Source organism: Sylvia atricapilla, chromosome 1 (assembly GCF_009819655.1).
Source record: "Sylvia atricapilla isolate bSylAtr1 chromosome 1, bSylAtr1.pri, whole genome shotgun sequence".
Lineage (NCBI taxonomy): Eukaryota > Metazoa > Chordata > Aves > Passeriformes > Sylviidae > Sylvia > Sylvia atricapilla.
The window spans coordinates 125,746,940-125,763,536 of record NC_089140.1 but is presented as its reverse complement, the minus strand read 5'-3'; the positions used below and the strand labels follow the sequence as shown (position 1 = coordinate 125,763,536).

At 35.0% G+C, this 16,597-nt stretch overlaps 1 protein-coding gene across 1 annotated transcript in view; it reads right to left on the bottom strand.

The window, feature by feature from the left end:
• Window positions 1–16,597, bottom strand: part of RALYL (RALY RNA binding protein like) — a 185,031-nt gene that overhangs the window by 41,251 nt on the left and 127,183 nt on the right. The window contains exon 3 of the mRNA XM_066335464.1: window positions 14,065–14,097. Within this exon, the coding sequence (XP_066191561.1) occupies window positions 14,065–14,097 (33 nt within the window). The remainder of the gene's footprint in view (window positions 1–14,064; window positions 14,098–16,597) is intronic.

Here is a 16,597-nt window from a genome sequence, read left to right as displayed (position 1 = left end):
TCAGGCCACTTTTCAGTGGATGGTTATCTACACTCAGAATGAATCAAATTGGTGGGCTGAATCCCACCTTCACTTTAAAGAAAATTCGATTTTAGGTAAGGATGAGAATGCTGATAGAAGTGGAGGGACACTGTTGTTTTGCAGTTCAGGCTGTATATTCTGCAGTGAAAGAGAGCATTCTCCAGAGCCTGCTTTTTTGCTGACAGACTTACTGTCAACAGGCAATTTTTTTTCAGTGATTCCTTCAACTTACAGGAAAAAAGAGGGGGCTAGAGGACAAAAAGTAGTTGCAAAGAAGCATTTTACATTCATTTCCATAACGAAGTTATAAGGGCAAGTAGGTATAGTTAAAAAGAACAGCTTAACAGCAAAATCCCAAATCACTTGTCCCAAAATGCCAAACAATTGAACATAAACTACTGTTTGTATATTTCAATTAAGGATTAATTCGCATAGCAATTTTGTAACCATAAGTTAATAAAGATTTTTTTGTGTTTTTTTTTTTTTTTTTTTTTTTTTTTCCCTAATTCTGCACATTTATTCAATTAATAGGAGCAAGATATATTTTTTTAGAGTGGGGAAAAAATAAGGAATTAAGTTTCAAATAGTCCAGCATGGAATGTAATACTGTAAATGTGCTTTTTTTTTTTTCTGCAAACCGAAATTTTTTTGCAATTCCAATCTGAAGAGGTGCATTTTGTCCAAGGAGGACATGTATACATAGAAAAGCTGACACACAGTACTCCATTTTCTATTAAAGTATCTTTCTGAAGGCACTAAGCAGAATTTATTTGCAATATGATTAGGTTGTATTTTTTCTGTCTCTAGATATTTTCCTTCTCTACTCTCATCCTCTCTTCCAAGAACTCTTATCTCAGTGAAGTGTATTTTGGGAAAACAGTTGAATTCACTGTGAAACCTCAATTTTAGGCAAAACCTGGGCAAATATTTTAAGTTGCATATACACAGTCAGGTAATTAAAACACCAGGACATTTTTCTGTAGAGGATTAGGCAAAGCTTGTGAAGCAGACAAGAACAAAGACATTGAGATCAATATTCAGCTGGATCAGCTGGTTTCAGAGCTGTTTATGGAAGCAAGACAGACAATAGTGATGCAGGCAAAACTAAAACTCAACGGCTTTCTGTACAGCTAAGTATCAGAATTCCTAATTTAAGCTACTTACTGTGGCTGATGGCACAGCCTATGCTTAACAATGTTATCCTGATGCTCTTTAGAAACAAAATACTTCTTAATATCTTCCTGACCTTTCTTCTCCTGTTGCAAAACTATTTTTCTGTCATCTAAAATAATGTCCAATTATATATGTTTCCCATGGGAACATTTCATAGTAAGGCAAAGAAGAAGATTTCCAGTGGCCCAACCATTTCCCAAGGTGTCTTTTAATTGTATAGTCTGATTGGGGAGTTTGTAATGTCTATACAGTATTTTTTCTTCCCTGGTATGAGAGAGATGGGTCCTGCCTCTTAAAAATCTGTTTTAAATTCAGTGTTTTCAAGGTACGACTGTCAGACCATACACGTGATTGATTATCCAATTTGTTAATAATATGATATACATTGAAGGAGTGTCATTTGACTTGGTTTGACAACTACAGCAGACTCTTGTTGAACAGCAGATTAAATTAAAATCATAGTGGTAGTACTTGAGTTGAAAGACTAACCATTTAAGATCACAAGAACAGAACTCTGAAACTTTATTTACTTTTCAGAGAAGCTGTCTCAGAAGCACTGAATGAAATGCAAAAGCACGGTTCACAAAAAATTAATCAAGTGAAATGTGGCAATGTCAGAGTTAATGTAAAAGAAAAAAAATCTAGAAAATTGCATCTTTCAAACTGTCAAAATACTTAAGTTAAATTTGTGTTCTCATTTACAGTAAGTTTACTGATGTAATTTAATTATTTTGGATTGAGCAACTCAGGGTTTAAAGCAACAAAACAGAAACATGAAAGAGTCAGAACTTTCAATGTCCTGAGTACAGCTTGTGAAGTCAAGACATAATGATTGTTTTTCCAAGATGATGCTTTGCAAGTGCACTTACAATTTAAATGAAAATGCCTGATTCTGTGAATCTGCAAAAGCATTCTTTTACTCCTGACCCACTGTGTAATAGTTTCCACAGCAAGTGCATCTGATAAAGACACTCTTCCATAATTGAGCACAGAACTGGATTTCTATTCCAGTCTGGTCAGAGATGAATGGAAAGGGCAGTTTTGCATTACACAACCAGCTGTGTATCCTCTAGACTAAAGCTAGGCTGACTACATTTTCCTTGATTTCTGGAAAATATTCCTAATGCTTCAGTGCTTTGGAAGAACTTGTGTTCATTCACTTTCTGCATACACTGTGAAGAGAACAAGATTTATTTTGTGTAAGGGAACAAAAAATCCCAAACCAAGGGAATTCTGAGAATATCAGAAGAAAGACCTTTTAATTTAGAGAAGGATATTCTAGAGTTATCACTCCAAATTATCTCAATCTAAATCCAGAATAAAGCTGTTGAAATCAAGGGATCTTTTTTTTTTTTTTTTTTTTTTTTTTTTTTTTTTTGGTGTTATATATGTCTGGATATTTTTATTATACTCATAAGTAAAAGGATTTCTGTCCCAGATGACTCATCTGAGTGTACCATGTGGCTAAGGGAATGGTGGCTTGTCATGACACCAGTATGGCAGTTTCCTTATACAGTGCTGGACTATATAAGGAAAGAAGAGCTGCTGATTTCTTGTCATGCAGGTATGAGGCAAGTATGTACTTAGCTGAAAATTTTCTGCACATTTTCTAATTTACAAGAAGCATTGTTTTGCACTAACTGAGAGACCTTTTTTCCCTTAGGGAACCCTCATAATGGTTTCTTTTACTTACCTTTCTAACGTCTCAGCCAACTCAAGAACTGAGGGTCTGTGCCCATCTCTTATGAGTAATGTCTTTTGATTAGGATGGGATGTTTCCCATGTTTCCTCAGTCAGTTGTGTTCCTAACTTCCATAGAATGGAAGACTGCAGTCTTGATAGTCTTCTGCTTTATTCTGCCTGGCATATTTCTTTATGGTTAGCTCCAAATTCTAGGGGCATCTAACAATATGGGAATCATCATTAACCATCATTAGTCTCTCTCTCTCACTGATGATCTTTGAGGAGCATATTCAATGTAGATTTTAATCAGGTTACATCTTTGGCTTTAGGTTTTACCTGATTTTCCCATGTCTAGGTTATTTTAAAATACAAAAAAATCATGTTTTTAAAATCACGTGTTGTAGACTCTGTCAAAGATTTTGCTAGCAGAGTTGATTATAAACTGATATTCCACTCTGGCTGCTGTATCTTAAAAAAAAAAAAAAAAAAAAAAGAGTCAACTCACAGTAAAGTTGGGGGACAAGAGGACAGTTGCATAGTTTGAAATTTTGACAACTTGCTTGCAGCAGATGGGCAAATTTCATTGGATGATTGTTATGATCTGTTAAGAACATAATAAAATACTTGAGCAACCTGGTCTAGGGGAAGTTGCCCCTATCTATGTCAGGGGACATTGGAACAAGATGGATCTTCAAGCTCCTTACCAAGCCAAAGTGATTCTATGATTCTCACAAAATAGGACTCATGGAACTTTATGCTTCCCTTATTGCCATTTTCTGTAACATTTTTCCCCGGATTATGTTGTCACAGTCCCTGACAGATGAGGGCTCTGCTTGCACTTTTATGCACCATGTCTAGTAAACACTTAAAGAAAGTTTCATTTCAAGTGGTTTACTACTGTGGGAAATGCACATTAGAATTAAGCAATTGAAGCATACCTTTAACTAAATTTCATTTTATATAGTCTATTGAATGAAGCTACCAAAGCAATTTGGTTCTAAGAATTGCTTCCAGCATCGCTTCCCAAACCACAAGATTCTATGAAGGAATAAACACTGAGTTTTCTCTCTCTGACTCCTCCTTCCCACTCTGTTACCTTCTTGCTGAACTTCCCTTGCATGATTTTTGCCTTCTCCCAGCAAAACCACTTTACCATTACTCATTCTTACACAATTACATGGCTGGAATTTTACTTTTCCATGAGTGCTCTACACAGAAAGACAGTTTTAGTTTTATAGCGTATAAAGAGTGGTCCAGAACATGAAATACAACTTACTACTGACGCCTAGACAAGGTCGGCTGGAAACCAAATCATACTTGATTCCAGATTTAATGTATAATCATGATTAATATGTGTGTGTGTATAAGTGAAGAGATTCATTTTGCCAGGAAACAGAGCCTTATTCAATACTTCTTAAGGCCCTCTATCTCTGCTAAAGAAATGGGAACACTTTGGCAAAGTACTGCTATATAAGCCACAATAACGAGCTCCAGTTTTGTTTCAATAACTTCACTGTCTCAGAAGATGTGACTTCCATTTCCATCCCATATCCATTTGTACACCAAAAAAGGATAGATCTGCAGTATGAACTAGATTATTTGAGAAATGCTTCAGTTTTCCTCTTTTGTATATTGATCATAACTACTGTGAAGTTGTTAGCTGCTTTCAAATAGTTCAGAACAAACAGTTCATGTGAAAAATGCAGTCTGAAAGCTGGTAACTTTCCATTTTGACTATTTATCGTCATACTTTGCTTGAAACTCTTTACTTTCTGTCCCTTGATTTAGATGGCAAGAAAATAAACAAGGCCATTTCTAGTAGTTACTTTCTGCTAAATAACTGCTTCTGGCAAAAGGCACTGAGAGTGTTGGTTGAAAAGAATCTCTATATGAGTCAGCAGTGTGTTCTCAGACACCATAAAGCCAGTTTTATTCTGGGCTTCATCAAAACAGGTCCAGCAGGTGAGGGAGGTGATTCTCCCCTCTATTCTGCTCTCCTGAGACCCCATGTGGGGCACTGCATCCAGCTCTGCTGTTCCAAACATAAGAAGGATGTGGACCTGTTGGAGCAAGTCCAGGAGAGGGCCATGAAGATGATCACAGGGATGGAACATCTCTCCCAAGAAGACAGGATGAGAGAGTTGAGACTGTAGAACCTCAAGAAAAAAAGATTCTGAGGAGAATTTATAGCAGCTTTCAAGTGGCTAAAAGTGCCTACAAGACGCTGGAGAGCAACTTTTTACAAAGGCATGTCCCTACATGATGTGACAAGAGGGAATAGCTTTAAACTGAAAGAGGGTAGATTCAAATCAAATGTTAATTATTAAATAATTAAATATTCCTAAATTATTAGGAATATATTTGCTGTGAGTATGGTGAGACACTGGAATTGGCTGCCCAGAGAAGTTGTGGGTGCTTCATCTTTGCAAGTGTTCAAGGCCAAATTAGATGGGGCTTTGAACAACCTGGTCTAGTGGGTGGCACAAGTTGTAAATAGATGATCTTTAAGGTCCATTCTAACCCAAATATTTCTGTCATCCTAGGAAAATTTATAGTCTTTGGGACTTAGAACTACTTTCTGGTGTCTATCTGTGTGGTTATCAAAATATTTGGTAAAAGTAGCTGGCTACAGGATGACAGCTGATTCAACTTTTCATCTTTATTCTTAAGAATAAAAACTACAGGATTCAAGTGTGGAGAGCACAGAATGTTTGTTGCATTTTGGAATTTTTTATTTTAATTTTTTAATTTTTTTTTTTAAATTTTGAAAGTTTTTTTGTCTACAAGATTAGAGGCAACTGAGAAGAAAAAAACCCCAAAACCTCTATATTTGCTGGAAAACAGTTTCTACCTTTCAAATTAAACAAATATTTGGCATTAGCAAAAGAGTCACTATCATAACAATGTCAACTATCAGCTCCTGTTCATGCATGAGAGATTCACTCTGTTATTTCTACTTTGCATTTAAGGCTTATTCTCCAACTTTTAATTATGCTCTAATATGTAGTGAAGGATTTCATTTTATTGAGCAAAACTGATCCTTAAATGATTTCAGAACCAAAGCTGAAGACTTTAGAAATGAAAGAATTTGAAAGACAATAATTAAACTGTTAGCAATAAAACTCTTTTCCTCCTATTGATAACGCAGAGTATGACCTAATTCCCATTTTTTTTGAGCTACATCAACACTGAAGTTGTTACACCTGTGCATGCACATAAAGCATGTATGGCTGATGTGGAAAAAGTTGAACTTTGGCTTGAAAAATGGTGAGAATTATAAGAATCTGGCCTGAACCTGAGATTAAAAAACAAAAATCCCTGAACTCAATGGATAGCTACATAGTGCTTTTGAACTGTAGTTCATCATTAAAACTAAGCAAAAAATTACCCCAAAGAAACTCAAACAAAACCAACTAAAATAAAGACTCTTGAAATTAACATCAGTTTGGACCAAACAAGGGCTATTGAAGATGATCATAAATACCCCTGGCACAGTTGGGCTTCTTTCCAAATTATGGTGTGTAAGGCATTATACCAAAGTAGTTGGAAAGTGGTTTGTAAACAAGGTCAAATCTCAGACCAAGCTAAATTTGTAGAAAACAATCTATGATCTAATTAATTTTATTAGTTGAAAGCTTGCCTAATATCAGGACATACTGTGATTTTATTTCAAATTAGGGTTCTACCACATATATATGCGAATGCACAGCTGAATGACCCAGTAAAGCAAGATCTGAGTAGTTTTTTCCTTGGTATCACACAAAAAGTTATTAACAGAGCAACATTAAAGACAACAAGTCCTAGCCTGAAGCTCTTTATCTTTTTAAAAATCTTTAAAAGACACTGGAAAGTTCTAATTTGCTCTGCATAAGCAATATTTCTCTCTGGTATGCCTCTTTCTGCACTGCCTCCTCTCTTGCTCCTGAATTTACTGTTTAGAAAGCCAATGAATACACAGACTGGTGTGGAGGGAAAACTTTTGATGCAAGTCTACTGACTGATTGCTGTGATCACAGCTGGTTGAACTCCAAAGAAGAAACCTCTTTATCAAGGAGCTGCCAGATATATTTTGACAGAAGGGTGGGAAGGGGACTGTAAAGTAAAAGTTCACATAGCAGCATTGGCTGTCTTTCTGGTGTTTACTCTTTTAAGGCTATCTTTCTCTTGTAGCTCAACTGCAGGCAAGAGGTTAGATGGATCAAATTTCCATTTCTAGTGAAAAAGCTCAAACTGATTTCAAGCATGGAATCAGAGGGATCAGCCATCAGATTCACTCTGAATATTTGTTTAAGGCCTAGTGTGCTAATACCTTAATATTAAGAAGAGTTTAAATTGCTATTATTGTACAAAAGTAGTTACAGAAATGAATAAGAGCATGGGGAAGACGCAGGCTGACTGGTTTGTACAGCATTATAGGGAATTTGAAACTCAAAATATAAAACTTCAGAATTCTATCTTTGAATATACGTATCAAGCGGAAGAAATTGAAATAAAACTTCTTTGTAATGATCTGGAAGCTTGAGAGAATAAATAAAATCTTTCATGTGCAATAGCTATAAGGATGAAAAACAGTCTCAATTTTCAGATGTGTTTTTAGAGGGGAGATAGGTCTCACGTTATTTCTGCACATGACTGCCACAGTAAGTTTATTCATACTGAATACTCACAGAAGCCCATATAGATTCCTGTGGCAAGATGCTGTGTTGGTACCTGAGAAACAGGAAACAGGAATACTGCTAACATAGACCTTTTCAAACATTACTTTCTGTAAGTCATGGGTCAGTCACTGCTGTTTGGGAAAAAAAGAAAAAAATAAAAAGTAAATTAGGTGTAAATTGTTTTGTTCCACAGTGAGGGCATGTGCCCAGCAAATATTGTCCCTCCATCTTCCATTGTAAGACAATATCTCTCTTTTTTGTTTCTTAATGTTGTCCTTTTCTCTTGAGTTTCCTCTCCATTATGTTTCCAGATTTCTTTTCTTTCCTGCACTCCCTGAATATTACAGTCTCCTGAACTCCCCTCAGAAACATTCTTCTGCATATAATTTTCCCTTCTCTAGAAAACCTCTTGACTATCTGCTTACATAGGTGAGAGTACAAATATTCAGTGTTTAGGAATTGTTCAACATTAAAATAGCACATAAATTATATGGATATGTATTGTTTTTCTAGAATTGCTAGGGAAAGGGAAACCTTGGAAGACATTAAAATAAAGAGAAACAGCAATAGAATAACCAGAAGAGAAAAAGAGTGACCCTTTTCTCTTGACTTTCCCAATTATGAAAAACATTGCTACTGATATTATTAAGATCAGAGAGGGGAAAAAGAATTTATTGAGATTAATATCTCTTGAGTTTGTTTCAAATGAAAGCTAATTTAGGAATTATGAATTAGGAAAATAACTTATTTTTTTGCTAAATTCATTAGTCTTTTTAAAAATGTAATATACATATTGCTTTGTGTGTGAAAGTGGAAGTGATGCAGAATGAAGAAATCAGGCAAATATGGAAACTATAAAATAATTAGATTTAGATTGCAGATCAACAGAAAAAATATCACTGAGTAGTGTCACAAAATCACAGAAAAATTCAGTCACAGCAATGGCCCAATATTATTATTACTGTAGCTTTGTAACCATTTATTGTGAGAGAGTTACAAGAAAAAAAGTTACAAATGTATAAAATATTCATGCTTGTTTCAGAGTCTTAAAATAATGGTAAGTAGGCAGTTATAGAAAAGCTTAAGCTCTGTGGGCTTTGGAAAACTGGAAGAGAACTATTTCACTACTACCACCTGAAATTAAATAGTATAGATTCTCAGTGTCTTCCACAGGTATCCATACGTGCTGTCAAATCCCAAATCCCTCCTGTCTCTCTGAGACTACCCTGGAAGTCCTCCCCAGTAATGAGCCTTTGCAAAACCCTGACATGTGCCTCTTGCCTCCAGGCTAAACCTCACACATAATCAAAGAGTCATTGCTTTAAAGGATACTCTCTGTAAAAGCAAAAGGTCTGCTACTGCCTGCCTAAGTCAGAAAGCCCAAGTTGTTTCAAGCACAAGAAATTACTGCCTGGATCTAAACAATGAGTTTAAATAATTGTCAGCTGTGTTCAGTCCTCCTGTGATTTTCATGAAAACAGCTCCTGAATACCTGGCCAGCTCCTGAATATGAATGATAGTTATGAGATTATGTTCTGGTTGGTAGTCAGAGCAAAAGGAGTCTAATATCTCCACTTTTTATATATTTCCTCTGCTGAAGGAAAGTAATTTTCTTAGCTCTCTCTCTTCAGAAGTTGAGTAGGAACAGTTGGAACAGTGTTTGCTCCTTCCACAGGTGCTACCTGATAACCAGGATGAGGAACAAGAGGGATGGAATTTGTTACAGAAGATGCTCTGTGGCTATTTTGTGCCTTACAACCAACCTATTGTCCATTAAAAAATCAATAACAAACCAAACCAACACAAAAACTGACTGTGAATTGAAAAACTTGCATATTTTGGAACTTCACTGAGTTATCCTAGCAGACCCTGCAAGGACTAGGCCTTTATTTAAGCCATCTCATTTCTGCAGAATGGGATCCCTCAAACCAACATATGAGAGCAGAATTTTCTATAGATCTGCAAAAAGGCCTTGGAAGAAAGAAAATACTACTGAGCAAGAGGAAGAAATGTGAGTGACAAATTCAAGTTATTTGATGTATCTTAGAACTATTCTTCTGGAAGAATATTAGTTAAATTTACTTTTTGTGTTTTAGAAGCTTTTCCAAATTTTTCAAAGGACCTGAGCCCACCAAAATTACTCTGTCTCTTGTAGAAGTAAGTTGCTATGTTTGAAAGTTACTGTGATTAGGATATTATTTGGAAAAAGCACGGCTTTTCAGTATTTTCTACTATCAAATATTTTCTAGAAAGAGGACCTTGGTAAGGAAAGTAATAGTTTATACAGACCTCTAGTGTTTTCATTAAGAATGTAAAAAAATGCTTTAACAGCTTTAACTAATGCTAATTTTACTTGTATGTCTCTTCTTTTGTCTATGAAAGACCATGATTCATCCTTAAATAAATATATTAAATGCATTAATTTTCACTTATGTTTCATTTCTCTCTGAATTTTCCACATAAAATTAGACCACTAACAGAAAACAATCTCTCAAAAAAAAATTGAAAAAATTGGAGAATAGGTTGAATCTCAGCTGATAATCAGATGTATATAACACATGCATATTCAAAGACCATTTCAATGGAGAGCTATTGCCTGCTTATCCAGAAATAATCCCATTCTCAGCAGTTGGCAGTAAATGAATCTCTTTTCACAAGATTCAGGAAAAGTCAGTTGTTTCTCTCTCTCTCTTCTGAATTCAACAATATGGGACATATTATTAAATGACATCTAAGAGAGAAGACAAATATTTTTACATGTTTTACAAAATTATCAGTTGCTCTGATGGAATTTTCTGCCTCTACATGTGTTGAAGTTATATTGACCACATGTTATTTTGGAAGTTATATACTATTCCAGTTAGAAACCAACAGTAATTAATTCAAAGAATTTACTATACAGCATAGTTACAAAATAATTATGGCCTCTATTCACTATGTAATACTAAAACAGGCCTTAAATGATGCTGCATTGGCTGTGTCTTACGAAATGAGATTTTTATTTTAAGGCTCAGACCAATGACCAGTTACAAATCTGCTTGCAGTATTAGCTGAAATTTATCAAGTGCTAAACTCTTACATGCAGATAGCTACGATAAATCAGCTGCCAAGAAATAGCTGGCGATTAATAACTGGATAATCAATCTAATTATCTAGAGAGAATGATAACAGTTTTGTTGAAGTGATAATTATGCATCATCATTATTAATAAATTTCCAACTATGTAGAGCTGATGTAGATAACTAAATGATGTTGGCATTTTAAAAATATTTTGCTTTAAAAATATAATACATCCTTTGCACAAAGCAGGATGAACTTAATGAGCTGGCACTTAGTTGTTCTTTCTGCAGTGTCCATTTTGCAGTATCTGTATCTTTTTTATCAAGACTCTTGACTTTCCTTGTCTATTTTAGACTGAACCTTTCAAACTTTTCTGCATGAAGCTAATTTGATACATTTTCGGTGGTGGATTTTTACCAAACCTCTTGCCGCTAGTATTAAAGTATTCCAGGCACTCTGAGCATCTGTACGACTTCTTTTTTATACTAAACATACATGAACATGAATGCTATAGAACATGAAAAGGAAGGGAAGTCCAGAACACCTCTTGGTCTTCCTTTTGTAGAATTTGAACACAAACCCCAAAAAGTGTGGAAATAACATTCTGGAAAGAAGTATCCTGTGTCCTTATAGGCTGTCACTCAGCATTCTGCACTAGCAAATATCTCATCCTTCCCTTAGGATTTTATCTTCATCTCCAAGAGGCAAAGGAAGACAACAGAAATATCAAATTCAACAGTGAATTTTAGCCCAAAATCATAATATTGCATTCAGATACTCTTATCTGAATGAATTGAACTTGATGAATTTTTGCTCCTAAGTGCTACCATTAGAGACTTTCATTAAAGACATTACTATGGCTTTAGCACCAAATTACATCCCTACCTTGCACACAGAGTAAAGGAGAGTGGATTTTCTTCTTTGCTTTGCATAGAAAGAATGATAAAGGGAACTGCTTTTACTAAAGGAGTACAGGAGGTGCTTTCTCCCTTCACTTGGGACACAAATTACAACAGCAAAAGCTTCTCTCTGGCTGCTTTCTGAGGGTGGGGAAAAATTTTTTTATTTTTTATTTTATCAACTAATTTTCCTCCATGGGATTTTTTATGGGGTTATTGCAACCCTGCACATACACACAGAGCTCAAAAACCTGGAGGCACTCTAAAGGTCTTAGGTTGCCTCACTTCATGTTCCTTTCCCCTGCCAAAACAATTAGCAATGGAAAAGCACCAAGAAGTCATATGCTTAGGCACAGCAGAATGAAAGAGCTTAATTAGATCCTGCAGGCAGCATCATGAAAATGTGGAAACAAATCTCTGTTACAGAAGATAGATGAATGGGAGGCTGGTGTGCAGAATCAAACCATCTGTAGGCAGCCAAAAGTAATTTATATTGGTGTTTTGACCAAGTCTGACTGCAAGAGCCATTAAGGGCACCCATGTATTTGTTTAATTGTGGTTAAGTCAGCATTTCTTCTGCAAACATTACTGTATTTTAAAAGCCTGGTGGCTGTAGCTTGCTGGGCTAAAACTTCAGGTACAGATCCTGGCACAAGAACTCATTCTCTGTAAAAAAGAACTCCCCAGTTTTTGTAGGACTAGGAGGAGAATCTCTTTTATGTAGTCCCAAGGAAGTGAATGTTGGCTTGGACTCCTCCTTAGAACATGGTGTCTAACCTTCTGATGACCTCCTTGGAGGTGGAGGAAATAAAGTAAAAGACAAAAGTAGCACACAGGGAATAATTTTGGGAGGTTTTATCTATCTTCATTATAATGAGCTTGCATAAAATAATTCAAGTACATTACAGACAAACTTTTGAGAGGTTCTGGAAAAAAGCTAAGTCTATCTGAGCAGATTAGAATTACCAAGAGGAATCAATTTTAGAGACAAAGCCACATACAACAACTATGTGGACATAATGTGAATTTACACAGTGGCCACCAATCTGCTCATATGGAAACAAACCCAAAGCAAAACCACAATACTTTTTCCTAGGCAAATAAGCTAAAATTTCCAGTATGGTTCTTAAGATCATGATAGGAAAAAGTATTTACTATTTTGTGGCAAATAATATAAATGTTAACATTGTATTTTTATTAGTTTCCTCGTTTTTTGTATTTAGAACTTTGGTCCTCAACCACAATGGCAAACTTCTTTTTTTTATTCTTACAGTTGATATTTTCAGATGATCACTTCATTATAAGAGTGGAGGCCCCAAAAGGCCAACTCAACAGCATAAGTTACAAACTGGAGTAATGAAAATTATTAACAGAAGGGACTGAATTTGATAATAAATTTGAACACTTCAAAGCATGCAAAACAAGAGCATGTGTACCCTCCACACCCCCTCCAAATATTTTCCAATGATTTTGAATTGGTAGAAACTAGAAACGGCAAACAATTAATCCAAAATATACTCAAACAAACCAGAATTACTTTCTGCTACAGAAACCAAGACATATCTCAGTCCTGTTTATGCTAATTTGTTAAGTTCTTCTGATCAAAATTTACATGCTTTCTTGCTTTTTAACTTTACTTTGCACTTCAGAATTTGAAGTTGACTTCTAGTTCTGCAGTTAGTACAAAAATCCTGAAGCTACTGATAATTACATGGTACAGAGAATTTTTGTATGAGATCTTTTGTCTGCAGTTTATATTCTTGATAGTGCAAATTATGTTGTGAAGAGAGGAAAATGAGAGTAAAGACACATTAAAAAAGATACTGCTCTGCAGGAAAACAGGGAGGGAGACTGTCAGGACACTTTGGAAAGTTTTAAAGAAAGAAGCTGAAAGGAAAATTGTGCATGAAAAGTAAAAGTCAGACTCAGAGGTAAAATAATTTCTCAGAGGTAAGATGATTACCACTAATACGTATATTAGTCTACATTTTATAAAATAATGGTCCTTTTTATAATATGAAACATTTAAAAATAACCTTTAGCATAATGAGTTATTATTTTAATATAGAGAACATATAAATGGCTATGACACTATGAAGGCTATGGCTGAAACATGCAAATAAGTGCAATGATTTATAGTCAGGCTAAATTTTTTTTTCTATTCCATAAATTTGATTTTATTATTATTGAAGTATCACTTTTTTTAAAAGGCCATTATCAATTATTTGTTCATGGTTTAGATGAGTGGTATAGATGATTTTTAGAATGGTTTCTGAATAAACTCAGATAATAAATTAATAAACCAGCTGCCTTTTAATGCAACATTTCACTCCATGTATTTTAGTGTTTTATTTATTCAATAAAGGCAAAACATACTTAGTTTCTTTTTGAGAAGGAAAATATCCCTGACCTCTGACTTTATTGACTAAAACCTCCATTTCATAAGCTTAAGTACAGTAAATAGCTATAATGTTGAAACAGGATGTTTATGCTCAACATAATCTCATAAATTATATTGTATGGTTGTGGAATATATAAATATCCATGAAAATGTACATATTCTTACTTACCCAACTGACAGAAAAGGCTCCTTTGATTCAAGTCTGTCAAGCAAATAACAAAAGTTTTAAATATAGGTATATATTGTGTTTAAGAACAATTAAAATGTTGAATTTAAAACAGCCATTCTCAGTGTTGAGTTTATTTAATGACAAAATTTAACATAAATAGAAGGGCCTGATTCATTTTAGTAGACACTTAACTCCAAAAAAATCCCATTTGCCTAATGGAACTTTGGTCTAGAAATCAAATATTTACAAAGCAGCACATCTAGGCCCTTTGAATTTCACAGATTCAGATGACTTGTGTAGATATTTGCATGGAACCGCTAGAGTGAACAAAAAATACTTCTTTCTTTTTGTAGGGTTTTGTTTTGTTTTTGGTTTTTAATTGGTTTCCAGCATCCTATGCTCATATGACATGATCACTTCATCATTATTAGCACTTCTGTCCCATTTTCCTGGGTTTGTGCTGGATCTGGGTGTCACTGTTTTGGTAAATCCAGAATCATGCCCAGGTCTAAACCCAGTGGTTTAAAGTGTCTCTCTCCCACTCCCTACTGTGGCTGCTGTTGCTGTGAGGAGATGCACCACCTGCACAAAGGCAGAAGCCTCTTCTACTGGTAGTTTCCATCCAACCAGGACAAATGTGAGTCCTCATCTATGTTATCAGGCAGTGTTCCTGCTCTAGTGTCTCCAACTGGCTACCTTTATTTTTTAGTGTGTTCTGGCTTCAGTGAGTTTACTGATATCAGCTGCTTGACAGGACCCTCAGTATGTGATTTTACGATCTTTTATAATTATGTTTAAAGCATATTTACAGCTGAGTAATTTTGAGTGGTTATATGATATGCAAAAATGTTCTGTTGTGACAATTGCCACTGAGTATATTGTGTTAGGAAGAGCAGAAAATAAATGCCCAGGTCATTAATATCTCTATGTAGCCCTTATTAAAAGTGTTTATAGTGAAGCAAAGCATATCATATGTGGAACTGACATTTAATTTATTAATCTGAAACCAATTTAGTCCCAAAATAAAATATTTGAAATAGAATTAATTTTAAACAATTATAATTAACTGTAAACAAAAGTACTGTAAAAATATTTGAACAGAAAAGTTTCATGAAAGTCATTTTTGTAAAAAACACTGAGTACTGTTGCATTCATTCAGCAATGAAAGCAAAGGTTTTGTGCAAAAACCTCACAATTCAATAGACCAGTTTAGTTATTATCATCATTTAAAATCCAAAACTTAATAAAAACACATTCCCTTTTCATAGTCCTAATGACTATAGCTCATCATTCCATTTCTTTCTAGGGTTGAAATCCACATTGAACTAGAATAGATCAAGAAACACTGATAGTTTTGCATATACCTGGAACCACCTGGAAGTAGAAACCCAAAGCTTCATGTCCTTGTGGCCAGGGAAGTCCCAAGAAAATCTGAGCTTGGCATTCCCTGTGCTCAGGCAGGGCTGCCAGAGAGCAATAAAATGTCAGGGCCCTTCATGGGGAGTTTCATCCTTCCCCTGCAAGTTCTGTGCACTAGTGTCATGTTTTTGTTTCCTCTTTTTCTGCTTAATGAAATGAATCAGTCAAGGGAAGCACTAAGTGTTTGGCTAGATAGATTAATTATAAGCAAGATAACCAAAGAATGAAAGCCCTAGAACATACTCAGAGACCTCATACTTAGAGACCACAGAAATTTCGTAATCAAGAGAGACCTAGCACTATCCTGATGGAGAACATTCAGGTGGATTTTACCTGAAAACAGTGTGTGATAGAATGCCCTGTGGACAAAATACTGCGATTAAATATCTATTTGAAGCCCATTCTCAAGCTGGAATTCAATTTGATTTAAATAGTGCTGCCCTAGGTTTGACCTCTCTCTCTATTTGACTAAATGGTTTTAGATAATTTGCTGCATGACTTTTAATTAGTTCAAGTGTTCCTCATAGTAAAGAAATATGATTATCTGTTGGCCTTTTATTTGGTAATTTAGTATATGGCAAATTAATATAAAGGTTTAAAACTGAAGCACAATATGAAATAACATCCTATATCATCTTTACTGGTGACATTTTTCAATGCAAAGTGATTTTTACCTTTCTTTTCAACCTAATGTACACTGAATTTTCTATAGTTTTGTGGAATTCTCGAAAAATTAAATATGATATTGCAAAAACACTAATCCTGATAAGTTTAGAGACGGACTGTCACTGACCTCCAGGAAAAACCTTAAAGCAGAAACTGTCTTCTTTGAAAAGTATATTTTTGTGTCCAAGAAATACTAAGCTAGACAGTAAACAAAGGGAATCATATTTAAATTATGTAGGAATGGTAATGAAGCAGGAGAGAATAGATTTTTCCTTTCTTTCAGATGGTTTTCCCATCAGAAAAGACCAGTTTGTCAATATGCGAAGACAATATATCTGTTTGAATAGGAGGGGGGAGGCTAATTGGTAGCATGACTGGGACGTGGCAGACTGAGGTGATGTTATTGCTTTGATTCTCAGCTAAGTTTTTTTCAGCTAAGATTTTCCTT